This window comes from Bufo bufo, chromosome 2 (assembly GCF_905171765.1).
Source record: "Bufo bufo chromosome 2, aBufBuf1.1, whole genome shotgun sequence".
Classification (NCBI taxonomy): Eukaryota; Metazoa; Chordata; class Amphibia; order Anura; family Bufonidae; genus Bufo; species Bufo bufo.
The window spans coordinates 430221225-430233953 of record NC_053390.1 but is presented as its reverse complement, the minus strand read 5'-3'; the positions used below and the strand labels follow the sequence as shown (position 1 = coordinate 430233953).

At 42.1% G+C, this 12729-nt stretch overlaps 1 protein-coding gene across 4 annotated transcripts in view; it reads right to left on the bottom strand.

The window, feature by feature from the left end:
• The window catches only part of HOOK3 (hook microtubule tethering protein 3), a 117607-nt gene that overhangs the window by 61477 nt on the left and 43401 nt on the right, over window positions 1–12729 (bottom strand). For 2 of the 4 annotated variants that reach the window (XM_040417396.1, XM_040417397.1), the window contains exons 5-9: window positions 11491–11623; window positions 11148–11215; window positions 9130–9192; window positions 4877–4960; window positions 1014–1076 (exon numbers count right to left, since the gene is read on the bottom strand). In XM_040417396.1, the coding sequence (XP_040273330.1) occupies window positions 1014–1076; window positions 4877–4960; window positions 9130–9192; window positions 11148–11215; window positions 11491–11623 (411 nt within the window). The remainder of the gene's footprint in view (window positions 1–1013; window positions 1077–4876; window positions 4961–9129; window positions 9193–11147; window positions 11216–11490; window positions 11624–12729) is intronic. The other 2 variants (XM_040417398.1, XM_040417399.1) reach the window with 1 other exon arrangement.

Below are 12729 nucleotides of genomic sequence, written 5' to 3'. Positions count from 1 at the left end.
CCAAAAGTAAGTGTTTGCCGAGAACCAGCATCATAATCATTGCAGCACAGGCCTTGAAAAGAGTCAAATCTACCTGAGAAGAGTCATGGTTATCCATAATCTCCTGCTCTCCTGCCCATCTGCTGATGATTGGCAGTTCTCTCCTAGAGAGAAAGGGAGAAAACTAGGTGGAAGACTGTCAGTCATCAGCAGAAGAGCAGGAATTCATGAATAACCATGACTCTTCTCAGGTGGCCGGGACTCTTTTCCAGGCCCAGTCTGCAATGACTGATGTTGGTTCTCGGCAACCACTTACTTTTAACTTATAAATGACAGACCGCTGAAATCATCTCACCTGTCTCATCTTTATGCTGCGGTTAGTATGGACAGCATAAAGTTGATGACAGGTTCCCTTTAAGTATTTTAAGTAATTTTATTTTGCTCATTCCCGGAGAACCCTTTTAATAGAATGAGCCATTTTCCCAAAATCTTGTATTGAACAGCTCCAGTGCATAAATGATGAGTCCCGAATATTCATGATCTCATGGCTCTCTCCCCCCGCCTGCTACTGATTCAGTGGGCAGGGAGAGTGTTGAGATCATGATTATGAGGACTCATTGGCATGCATTGGACAGGTTCCCTTTAAGGACTACTATGATGGCACCTGCTCGCCCATTCCACAATTCTGCAATTCAAATTCTGTGTAGGTAGGAGCAGCTGTTTACCTGCTGGCAAAACCTTAAAAAGCGTTCATGCTGGCAAGCCCAAAATCTATATTAGGAGAAGTCCCACAAGTCATTCTCACACGTGTTCTAGTGTGCAGAACCACAAACCATGCTGCTACCTTGAAGAGCTCTGCTGGATTCTACTCATGTAATACAGCTGGAAATGCAAATCCTGTGAACCATTTTTATGGTGGGATGTGTTAACTAATATTAGTATGTCTGAGCAGGAGAACACAGTGCATACGCAGACCGAAGCAGCCTTGTGTTAGTAAGTGTTTGATGCAGGGGAGTGGGCATTCACAACTTTACCCTTTCTTCTAGCTCATTACATTCATATCTCAGCTTATCTCGTTCCTCTTGGATAGAGTATGCCTTTATTTGCACAGAAAGCAAAATGAAAAAGCGGTTAACGGATTTCGCCGGAGGCTCCCACAACGAAATACAGTTTTCCTATTTCGGGTATACTCAACAATTCCTGTACCATGTTGCGGTGATCACAGATATCAATTTTAGAGATGAATGTAATACTGAGGGTTCAACAAAGGTGAATATGTATTTACGAGGTTGTATTGGATTTAAAAAGGGGTGTGCTCATAAAACAATATATAACAAGGGGAGAGATGCTGAAGGAGACACGTGACTTTAGCCCCTTCCTTCCACCCCACCATTCATTGTTCCATTGGTGGCGTTTTGAGGATGTTTTTGCAGGATAATCAATAGTTGTTACAGGTACCATTTTGGAGTACAAACAACTTTTTGATTATTTATTTTTATTTAAAATTTTCTGGCAGTTGGTCACAAAAAAATAAAAAAATAAAATAAATAAGCAAGTCTGACATTGTGTATTTCCTTTTTACACAGATTTCACCAAGCAGAATAAATAACGTTATTCTAATATTTCTTAGACATGGCTATACGAATTATAACTTTTTATTGTATATATTTGTATACGATAAATTGGAAAGAGGTTAGTTACATTTTCATTTTTTTTTTTTTATATTTAAAAACATTTTTTTAGTCTCTGGAGGTAATTTGATTACTAGATTACTTCTATAATACGTCTGTATTGCAGTGTATTTTATCTATTAAATGGAGCACTATGATGGCAGGCCTTCTTAGCACCCAGCAATTGGCCGTGTTGGGGATAAGTGGACTGAGGGATCCCTCTCCCTCTGTCTAACCACTCAGATGCTACAGTCACTACTGACCACAGTATCTGAGGGCTCCTGAGTAAATTCTAGTATTCAAGAATATCTTTTCATACAACCCAAAGTTGCTCAGTTTCTGTTACAGTGGAGGAAATAATTATTTGACCCCTCACTGATTTTGTAAGTTTGTCCAATGACAAAGAAATGAAAAGTCTCAGAACAGTATCATTTCAATGGTAGGTTTATTGTAACAGTGGCAGATAGCACATCAAAAGGAAAATCGAAAAAATAACTTTAAATAAAAGATAGCAACTGATTTGCATTTCATTGAGTGAAATAAGTATTTGAACCCCTACCAACCATTAAGAGTTCTGGCTCCCACAGAGTGGTTAGACACTTCTACTCAATTAGTCACCCTCATTAAGGACACCTGTCTTAACTAGTCACCTGTATAAAAGACACCTGTCCACAGAATCAATCAATCAAGCAGACTCCAAACTCTCCAACATGGGAAAGACCAAAGAGCTGTCCAAGGATGTCAGAGACAAAATTGTAGACCTGCACAAGGCTGGAATGGGCTACAAAACCATTAGCAAGAAGCTGGGAGAGAAGGTGACAACTGTTGGTGCGATTGTTCGAAAATGGAAGGAGCACAAAATGACCATCAATCGACCTCGCTCTGGGGCTCCACGCAAGATCTCACCTCGTGGGGTGTCAATGGTTCTGAGAAAGGTGAAAAAGCATCCTAGAACTACACGGGAGGAGTTAGTTAATGACCTCAAATTAGCAGGGACCACAGTCACCAAGAAAACCATTGGAAACACATTACACCGCAATGGATTAAAATCCTGCAGGGCCCGCAAGGTCCCCCTGCTCAGGAAGGCACATGTGCAGGCCCGTCTGAAGTTTGCCAATGAACACCTGAATGATTCAGAGAGTGACTGGGAGAAGGTGCTGTGGTCTGATGAGACCAAAATAGAGCTCTTTGGCATTAACTCAACTCGCTGTGTTTGGAGGAAGAAAAATGCTGCCTATGACCCCCAAAACACCGTCCCCACCGTCAAGCATGGGGGTGGAAACATTTTGCTTTGGGGGTGTTTTTCTGCTAAGGGCACAGGACAACTTATTCGCATAAACGGGAAAATGGACGGAGCCATGTATCGTGAAATCCTGAGCGACAACCTCCTTCGCTCTGCCAGGAAACTGAAAATGGGTCGTGGATGGGTGTTCCAGCACGACAATGACCCAAAACATACAGCAAAGGCAACAAAGGAGTGGCTCAAGAAGAAGCACATTAAGGTCATGGAGTGGCCTAGTCAGTCTCCGGACCTTAATCCAATCGAAAACATATGGAGGGAGCTCAAGCTCAGAGTTGCACAGAGACAGCCTCTAAACCTTAGGGATTTAGAGATGATCTGCAAAGAGGAGTGGACCAACATTCCTCCTAAAATGTGCGCAAACTTGGTCATCAATTACAAGAAACGTTTGACCTCTGTGCTTGCAAACAAGGGTTTTTCCACCAAGTATTAAGTCTTTTTTTGTTAGAGGGTTCAAATACTTATTTCACTCAATGAAATGCAAATCAGTTGCTATCTTTTATTTAAAGTTATTTTTTCGATTTTCCTTTTGATGTGCTATCTGCCACTGTTACAATAAACCTACCATTGAAATGATACTGTTCTGAGACTTTTCATTTCTTTGTCATTGGACAAACTTACAAAATCAGTGAGGGGTCAAATAATTATTTCCTCCACTGTATATCTCTTACAAAAGTATTCATAAATTGACAAATGGGTGTTAGAAGTTTGACATTGTCCGATCAGTGCTGACAACTTTGTACAGGGGCAAGAAAACCAGCTGCAGTTTGGTCATAAAGTACTAGGGGCAATTACAGCGCATGGTCCAGAATTGTAAAGTGCTATTTTAAGAGGAATACAAGTACTTACTATAACAGACATGTCCAAAGAGGTCACTGATCCTCTTCAAACATGGCTGGAAATCGGTTAGCACATTTTGGTTTGAAGTATTTCTAAGTCCCTACACTGCCTGGAACTTTTGGGGAGGGAGGAGAAGAAAAGAAAAATAAGGTATTATGTGAAAAATCACATTACGGGTCAGGAAACGTTTGCAGTGAACCAAAATCATGAAAAAAAGAGTAAAGGTCCAAACTGAATTGGAAAGTGAAGTTGACTGCTAGTGTTGAGCGAACTTGTGTTTTCAAGCTCGGCGTCCAAGGTTCGGGTTATCAGAGAACCTGTTATGGATTCCACTACCAGGGACCATAACGGCATGTACCATGGAAGCCTATCAGAGGCATTCCGTATTGCTGGCCATAGACTTCTATTATGACAGGCTTCCGTGGTGCATGCTGTCAAAGAGTTCCGTTATGGTCCGTGGTAGTGGAATCCATAACAAGATTCTCTGATAACCCGAACCTTATATGTGAGGAATGCATACACAATGCAAAGCGCGTTTCGCTTTAAATGAATTTATCTCCATCTATGAATAAAAAGCTTTAGATCTGATACTCTAATCAAAAAGTAACAGTCCTCTGAAATAGTTGTGTTTGAAAGAATTATTTCATTTTAGTTTGTGAACTAAAAAAATACATGTGAACTAGTACTCATGGGGAATGAGTACTTGCTATTCATTTTCTTCTTTTTTCTACTCTACACTAGCCTAAAGAAGGCTGAAATCCACCTCCTCTTTCACCAAAGGCTGCTGTTTTATTCCCTATGCTTTACACTGCAGCCCTAACTGTTCATAACAGATGTGTATAAGGAAGCCAATGAATTAAGAGTTGATTTCTATTACAGCAATGGCATAGCGATTATGAATTTTAACAAAAAAAAAAAAAAAAGTGAAATGAAAATGAATGGTCACAAGTATACTGAGACAAATCTATGGCAGCAAAAACGAACTAGGAGATACACTTAGAAAATATCATTTAGGTCTTATTTTACCCCAACAGTCCACATTGACGCCAGCCTATTTATGGTGTCACATTTGCACTCAGACACTAACCTGCATGTCAAGTTCGTGACACCTCTGGGCAATTTCCTCTTTCGCTGCCAATGCTTCATTCAGTTCTTCTGTCGTTTTCTTTAGCTAAAGAAATTATTACAATAAGGAAAAACGTTCTATTGTTTAAAAGGGTCCAGTCTCTATTAGTTTAGTTGTACAACCATCCTCTGAAGGTTTTGAAGATCATACATACATTGCTGAAAACAATGCCATACACCTAGACATCACCACTGCAACTGCAAACAAACGGCAGCAGGAGGACTGGACCCACAGCACAGACGACAGTAAGAAAAAGAGAAGGATGCCATCTTTCTGCCATCTATTCAGTAGCATGTCCAAGAATTTAAATTATCTTGGAAAACCGCAACAGGTTGTCAGAGTTATGGAAATTGCGGCCAAAGGCAGAGAGTAAAAGGCAATGAACGTTCGTATGAATGCTCGTTAGCGATCATCTTACAGTGTAATACTGCTGCCGATTGACAATCCAAATCTTTGGCCATGTTATAAAATTATCATTTGCAGGCAGCAGACCGTGGTGTCTAATTACGTCATGGGGACGAGTAATGGCATAGTGATCGCTCCTCTCCATGCTGCGGAGGAGATCGCTGCATGTAATAGAAGCGGTCTCCTCTGCTAGCGGGCAGGCGATTGCCGGGAATGAACACTTTCCTCCCGACAATCATCTGCCACATGGGGCTGTGTAATACAGCCTTAATACTGACCAGTTTTACCCCCCTGCAGCTCCCAATGCTTCTGCGCCATGCCCCCCTTCAGTCTTTGTTTACTTGGAGGTAGCAGTGACACTGCAGCCAAATACTGACCTTGGCAGTGTATGGCACAAGTCCACCAAGGACTGGGAACTTAAAGTGGCTCTGGGGGAAAAAAACAAAAACTAAAAAGTGGCTCCAAGCTGTAGTCAGGTCCAAATTGACAGAAGGCAGGGCCAATATAATTAGGTGGGGCCAGCAATACTGTAGTGCGGCACAACATACTGCCTCAGCAGAACCAAATACACAATGCAGCACAAAATACTGCCGCCTCCGCAGCTGGCAATACAGCTGAACGGAGGAGGGCACTTTCTTCTGTCAGCCAGATGCATAAATACCAGATGCTCCTACCATTAATTAAGGCTGAGGGCATTAGATCACTAGGTATCCAACCGGAAGCCCCCTGGGCATTAGCCCAACGGGAAATTTTGCAGTAGGGTTTATGGCCAGTGCGCCCCGGAGGCCAGTGGGTGGTTGCAGCATTCATATTACCTAGCAGCAATTAAATAAAGGCCAGGGGTAGGCACTGAAATGGGACCACCATAAGCAGCAGAGATCCAAAAAATTCTATATGGGTTTTTTGTTATGTTATCACATTTCCCCCCATTGACCACCTTTCTGCATAACTCTGACAATCCCTTTAAAGTCTTTGAACACTTTTGCTTATTTTGGGCTAAAAATTATTTTTTAATTGGTCTCAAATATTTTCAACAGTTTTTGTTCTACAGCTGCAGACTATTGTTTTCAGTTTAACACTGAATCTGTCAGGGAGCTGCTGCGATGGCTCGATGTGTAGTCCTTATCTCAGAATTTCTGACAGCTCATTAATAGCTACACTATAGCTACATTATTTTCAAACGGATACGAATATGGCTTAAGTGAGGGGTTTCACCCTGTAAATTTCGGCGTTCTGGGAGCCTCTTCGCGGCCATTACAGCGCCGATCTGTTTGCACACCAGCATGCTGCGCCTCAATCTAGAGGTGGTCAGCTTAGGCAGGAAAGTAGATTATAAAAGTGATAACACCGTACCTCACACTAGAGGTATTCGGTGTCAGGCAGGTCACTCTACTACTGCTGATTGTTCATAGCCTCGGTCAAACACCTATGTCAGAGGCTTTGGGCTATATTATTCATAGTACATGCTCACAGCCTTGGTCGAACACCTAAGTCAGAGGTTTTGGGCTGTATTACTTATGGTGCTCGTTGCTCCTGATGAAATGCATGTTTAATGCATGGAAACGCGTTGAGAATTGACCACCAAGGATAGGGCCAGGGTGATCATTGCTCCAGATATATCTACTGGAGCTCAGGGTGCTGACCTGCCACAATCCTGCACCTGTACTATATTAGTGCAGTGAATGTTTGCGCGCTGACATTCACTGTTAGGAGGGATACCTGGGGTCCGTACGGGACCAGTTTTCCATCTAGATAGTACCTTCACCCAGGTTATACACTGATACCTGTGGTGTCTTAGCCCCCTTAGTGTTGGTGGGTTTTAGCTTGTGGGATCCTAACTTATGTCACGAGGTGGCTTCATTGCCATCCATGTGGCCGTCATAGGTGGGGTCCCACAAAGTAGTGTAGATTTAATTGCCGCTTTTTGCAGTGACGAGTTGATACCCCTATATTTTAACAAAATACGTTTAATAAACATTCGTTATTTTGTTTTAAGCGTCCTACCCCCACATATATTTGTTTGAGTGTTTATGAGCCGTCAGGAGTTCAGAGGCAAGGGTTACACATTAAGCCCTTACAGCAGCTCCCTGACGAATTCAGTGTGAGGCAGAGAGCAAATGTCTGCAGATACAATGAAAGTCTTTGGGGGCCGACCTTTGGGATCTTGCCTTTCCCCAGAATGAAGCGATAAGAACCTTCCTGCATCTTTCCTGCTTAATAGGAAGAAGGAACGGCAACCCAGTCCCAAGTGAAGGAAAGAAGGCTGTGATGCTGTCAGGGCAATGTTCAGTAGCAGGGGAGTGGTAAGCTGTACTAGATGCAATTACAAAAAAAATGGAGGAAAACAAGTATGAAAGTTTCTTGTATGGGAATCACATTTACACATGCAGAGCAAAAGTAGGATCCTTAGCTGCTGCACCGGAGTCTGCATTTATCTCGTGTGTCATTGGGGGACACAGAAGACTGTGGGTATAGCTGCTGCCTCTAGGGGGACAGAGTTATCTCAACCTACTAGCTATAGTCCTCCAGGAGATACTAAGCTAATCAGATGTAGCTTTTGTCCTGTTTGTTTTGTGCTTCAGACCTCTCAGTCTCAAGCCACCCTCTTCAGTCAGGTGGGCTCTCCTTCTCTCTGAGGTCTCCCGGGCTACTATCGTTCCTTGTATCAGGATCACCTTTTGATCAGTATAGCTCAGTGAAGCAGGGCTCATCCATGTCTTACAATCACCGGGATGTGGTTGGTAAATCCAGGTGTGTCCAACCACTGAAGGTCCTCTTTTCCACACCTTTTCTTCTTTCTTATAGGAAGCCCCACTTGGCATCTTTAGATGCCTCTTGGTTTCTGGGTAGCTTTCCCAATTGTGCCATGTTTTTGTTTTATTACCTCTCCCAGGGACTGCTATTGAATGTCTCATTGTGTTCCATGTTTCCTAATGACACAAGCAAGAAAATAGGATTTTTTTTGTACTTGCCTGTAAAAAGCCTTTATTCTCTACATCAAATGGGTTACAAAGTTCCCACCAAGTTATTTTGCTGGATTTTAGGACAACTCCCACTTCTCGTGGTTCTGATCGATCTAGAGTTTGATCTGGTTTTCCAGTTTACCTTCTGTTGGCTTCTACTAATGATTGTGTACTAACTGTTTAGCTCTTCTGCAGAAGGAGTGTGGAGAGTAGGGGAAGCTAACGCTTATCCATTTAGGGTCTCCTCCTAAAGGCAGCAGCTATACCCATGGTGTGCTTCTCAACGTTGTGAGAAAATAATTTTACAGGGGAGTACAAAAAAAATCCTATTTTGTGCTGTGGTACTGTATCATTGGGCATGCTGGATTTTACCCTATTTAGAAAAATGGTCGTACCAAAAGGTCTGCACATTCTTCATACATATGCTACTTGTGTGGATACAGTCTGCTTACACATAGATGATTCACATTGGAAATCAGTCTTCATGAATACCAGGGAAGGACAAATATGGCAGTTGCTAATATGATATATGTCTTTAAGCCATATCTTAAGGTACCCATACACAATAGACTAAAGTTGGTGAAAAAGGAGGATTTCAACCATTTCGAACATTTGCCAGGTGGAATTTTATAACAAACCTTTGTTTTAGCCGACCAATGACAGACCATCATCATTTGGAAAGAAGTAGGCCATATTTGAAACTTTCCTCTAAAATCATGAAAGACCTTTAATTTTTATGAAAACGTGTATGGATGTGCAGGTGAAATGATGGTTCAACCACGCACCTACTTCTATCTAACATGTACACGAGATCTTTAGGACATGCTTCATAGATTACACAGTTACCTGTTTGTCAAGTTCAGCAAAGGCATCTGTTCCAATAGAGACTGGAGTTTCCTTGCTCATCAGCTGCAAACACAATAGACATGTCACAAGAGTTCAAAGCCATTTATCCCATTTTATTTCCCAATTGTAGGTTTCATTCACAACATGAAACAGTAAGTTGTATAGAAGCAATGTATTATGGAAAAACAATCACAGGACAGAAAGCTCATACATGTTAGGCTGCGTTCACAACTCTGTTCCAGAGATCTGGCACAAATGCCGGCTGTTGGCCGCACAACAAAACCATTGCATGCAACGGTTTTTGTCCGTCCGAAACACGGCAATCGGAAATCCGCCGGATCACTGCCAGACCTCACTGCAGTCAATGGGGATGCGGTGATAAAGTAGAATATCCGGCAACACCAGATCCTATGAAAACCGGCAGGCTGCTCTGTGATGGAACAGCCCAACGAATGGTTTAGCACTGCATTCTCTTGCATTCACAGGGCACCAGGCCGCGCAGTAAACTGCTGCATAGATGCAGACATGGGGCCATTGTGCAGTGGCGCAGAGGAAAAACTGTGAAGGCATATGCCCTTACACCTATAAGATTGCAATAACATTTTAAATGTAAGCAGACTATTAAACCTTCATTTGGATTAGGTGGGAGCAGGATACCTCATAGTGTGACAAACAATTGCAGGAGGTATATGGAAGGGTGCAAATTATAGAAAGTTAATAGCTGAGCGATAGCTTAGGCTGGTGTGAATTCCGGCAGAGAACAGCCTGCTGGAATTCACCACATCCAGCACAGTATAATAGGGTCTGGCGGAGATCCGGCCGACAATGTGGAGAATTGGCCAGAAACAAAGCCCTGCGGTTTGTGTCTGGCTGATTTCCGGCATTGTCGGAATTCACATCGGAGGTTGAAGTCAATTGCTATCCCATATAACCTATGGCTGAGCGGTCCTTGGTCCAATTACAGCAAAGAAAAACGGGAAAAATAAAACACAGCCACAGAGAAGGCGTCAATCCACTAACTGTCACCGTGATAAATGGTCAAAATAGAGCTTAAGAATAAGAGAAGAAGCATATACATAAATATAATCATAAAATCTGTTATCACCTAAAATTATTTTATATATATTTTGTGATTGCTCCTGAAGCAGCGGGTAAAACACCCCCGAAATGTGTTGAGCCTACCTGTGATACCAATAAAGGAAATTTCCAGAAGTACCACCTGTGGGACTACTACAAGCGATCCAGGCGGGAGGGTCGAGTCTGTGGGTGTCTTGAGCTTATCCCACGGACCACCTCCCTGGCGAAGAGAGTCAATTGTTTACAATTTTGTTTTTACAGAAAAAGCTTTAAATGCTTTGATTTTATTCCATTTGATCATCTCCTTTTATTATAGGTGATAACAGATTTTATGATTATATTTATGTATATGCTTCTACTCTTATGCTCTATTTTGACCATTTATCACGGTGACAATTAGTGGATTGGCGCCTTCTCTGCGGCTGTGTTTTCTTTTTTCCTATTTTCTTTGCTGTATCCACATATGAAGTAGTTTGTTATATATATATATAGTCACTACCAGCAGCCTCCCACCTTCTATACCTTGGCCATAGTCTCTCCTCCCCTTGGCGCCCTGCAGTTATTCTAAGATCTTTTGGACTCTCATCCAAAGAGTTCTTTGACTAAGGGTCCATTCACACGTCCGCAAAATGGGTCCGCAGACCCATTTATTTTCAATGGGGCTGGAATGTGCTGTCTGCATCTGCATTTGCAGATCCGCACTTCCGCATCCGTGCTTCCGTTTCCGCAAAAAAATAGAACATGTCCTATTCTTGTCCGCAATTGCCAGTGTCCGTGTTTTGCGGATCCGCAAAACACTTATGGACGTGTGAATGGACCCTAACACTCTTTTTTAAAAAAAAATCCTCCTCCTCCCCACTTGGTCCAATTAACCAGTTTAATTTATTAGACCAAAGAGGCAACAGAATCAATGAGGATCACAGTGACTAAACTCTGCATACCTCCTGGATGGCAGTCATCACTACATGTTGTACGGACTCCTCCATCATCATAATGGTCTGGATGTACTCTGCAAATAAAGTACAAATGCTTTATAAACCACTAAAAAAAGTTGGATACAATGGAATACACTGAGTAATCTATGGCTCTGTACCCATTATGTTCAGGCCTACTGTGAGCCTGTGACGGATGGCATACAGTGGCATCCATAACCCATGGGGCTCCATTGTAATAAGAAATAAATACCACTACAGGCAGCTGACATTTCCTACATTTACGGCCAACTTTAGATCTCTGTATATCGTATGTATATCCAAAAAGACAATAACAGTAGCTGTGGATTACCTTGCTTTTGTTCGCATTTTACAGCACAGCCTAAAATAAGTTGGAGCATTCTTCCTAGTTCAAATGCATCGGAGTGTTCTCCAACCAAAGTGACATCTGGAAGCGTAAAATCATTTATCTGATGTCCCAAAATCTAAAAAGAGTGCAGATCACATCATTATTACAAGAACACTTTAATGACACCTAAAGGAGTCAGCAGCAATCCAAATAGAGACATGAGCTATAGATGATGGAGCTTCTATCTATATGCAGAAGACTAATAATCCCTGTTATATATAAACCACACTGATGTTTACAAAGCTCAAACACTTATCAAAAAGCCCATCTTGAGGAGCTTCATGACATGTTCTCTCCACCAGATTCAAGTATGCAGAGAAGAGGTCATCAACTGAAGTAGCCATTTTTACCAGCTCTGTATTCCAGCAATTCTCAGCATGAAAATGGGAACAAATTGCTCCTAAGCTTCAAAGTGGTATCATGTATGAATGCAACCCAAAAAAATGTTTGTCTGTATAGCTAATATATTACAAAAATGGACTTAGCTATTCTGCAATGCATTTTATGCCAAAGTAAAAAAAAAAAAGAAAAAAGGCTGTGAATGTGTATTTCAAGTTGCCTAAGAATTTGCAGAACATTTGGTTAACAGCATCTTCTCAAGATACTCAACGATAGATCCTCAATTAAGCCATGGGAGGCCCAATTTATAAATCCTGTTTAGCAGACTTTGAGCCCAATAAAAGGCTAGGTTTCCATGCTTGTTTTTTTTTATGCATTTTTAAAGCCAAATTCAGGAGAGGATTCAGTAAGAGAAGACAGGGGAAAATTCATCTGGACTGCAGGACTTGCTTTCAGACTTTTTGGCCTCACTTGCTCAAAAATGTTGAGAGACTTTGCATTTTACTCCAGTGGGTGGCTCAAAGGCGTTTTGTCATCTGGGACTTTGACGGCATATCGCTAGGATATGCCATCAAAGTCAGATAGGTGTAGATCCCATCTCTGAGACCCGCACCTATCTCCAGAACAGCCCCCCGAAAGTGGAGGAGACCACACCGCATATGTGTGGCATGCTCTCGATTCATTTCTATGGGAGATCGCTCTGCTATTTTCTGCAGTCCCATAGAAATAAATGGACAGAGGCCGCGCACGTGTGGCTGCTCTCCGTTCACTTTGGGGTCACATTCCTAGGGATATGCCACCAATGTCTCAGATGTCACAACCCCTTTAAGCCAGATTATCAAC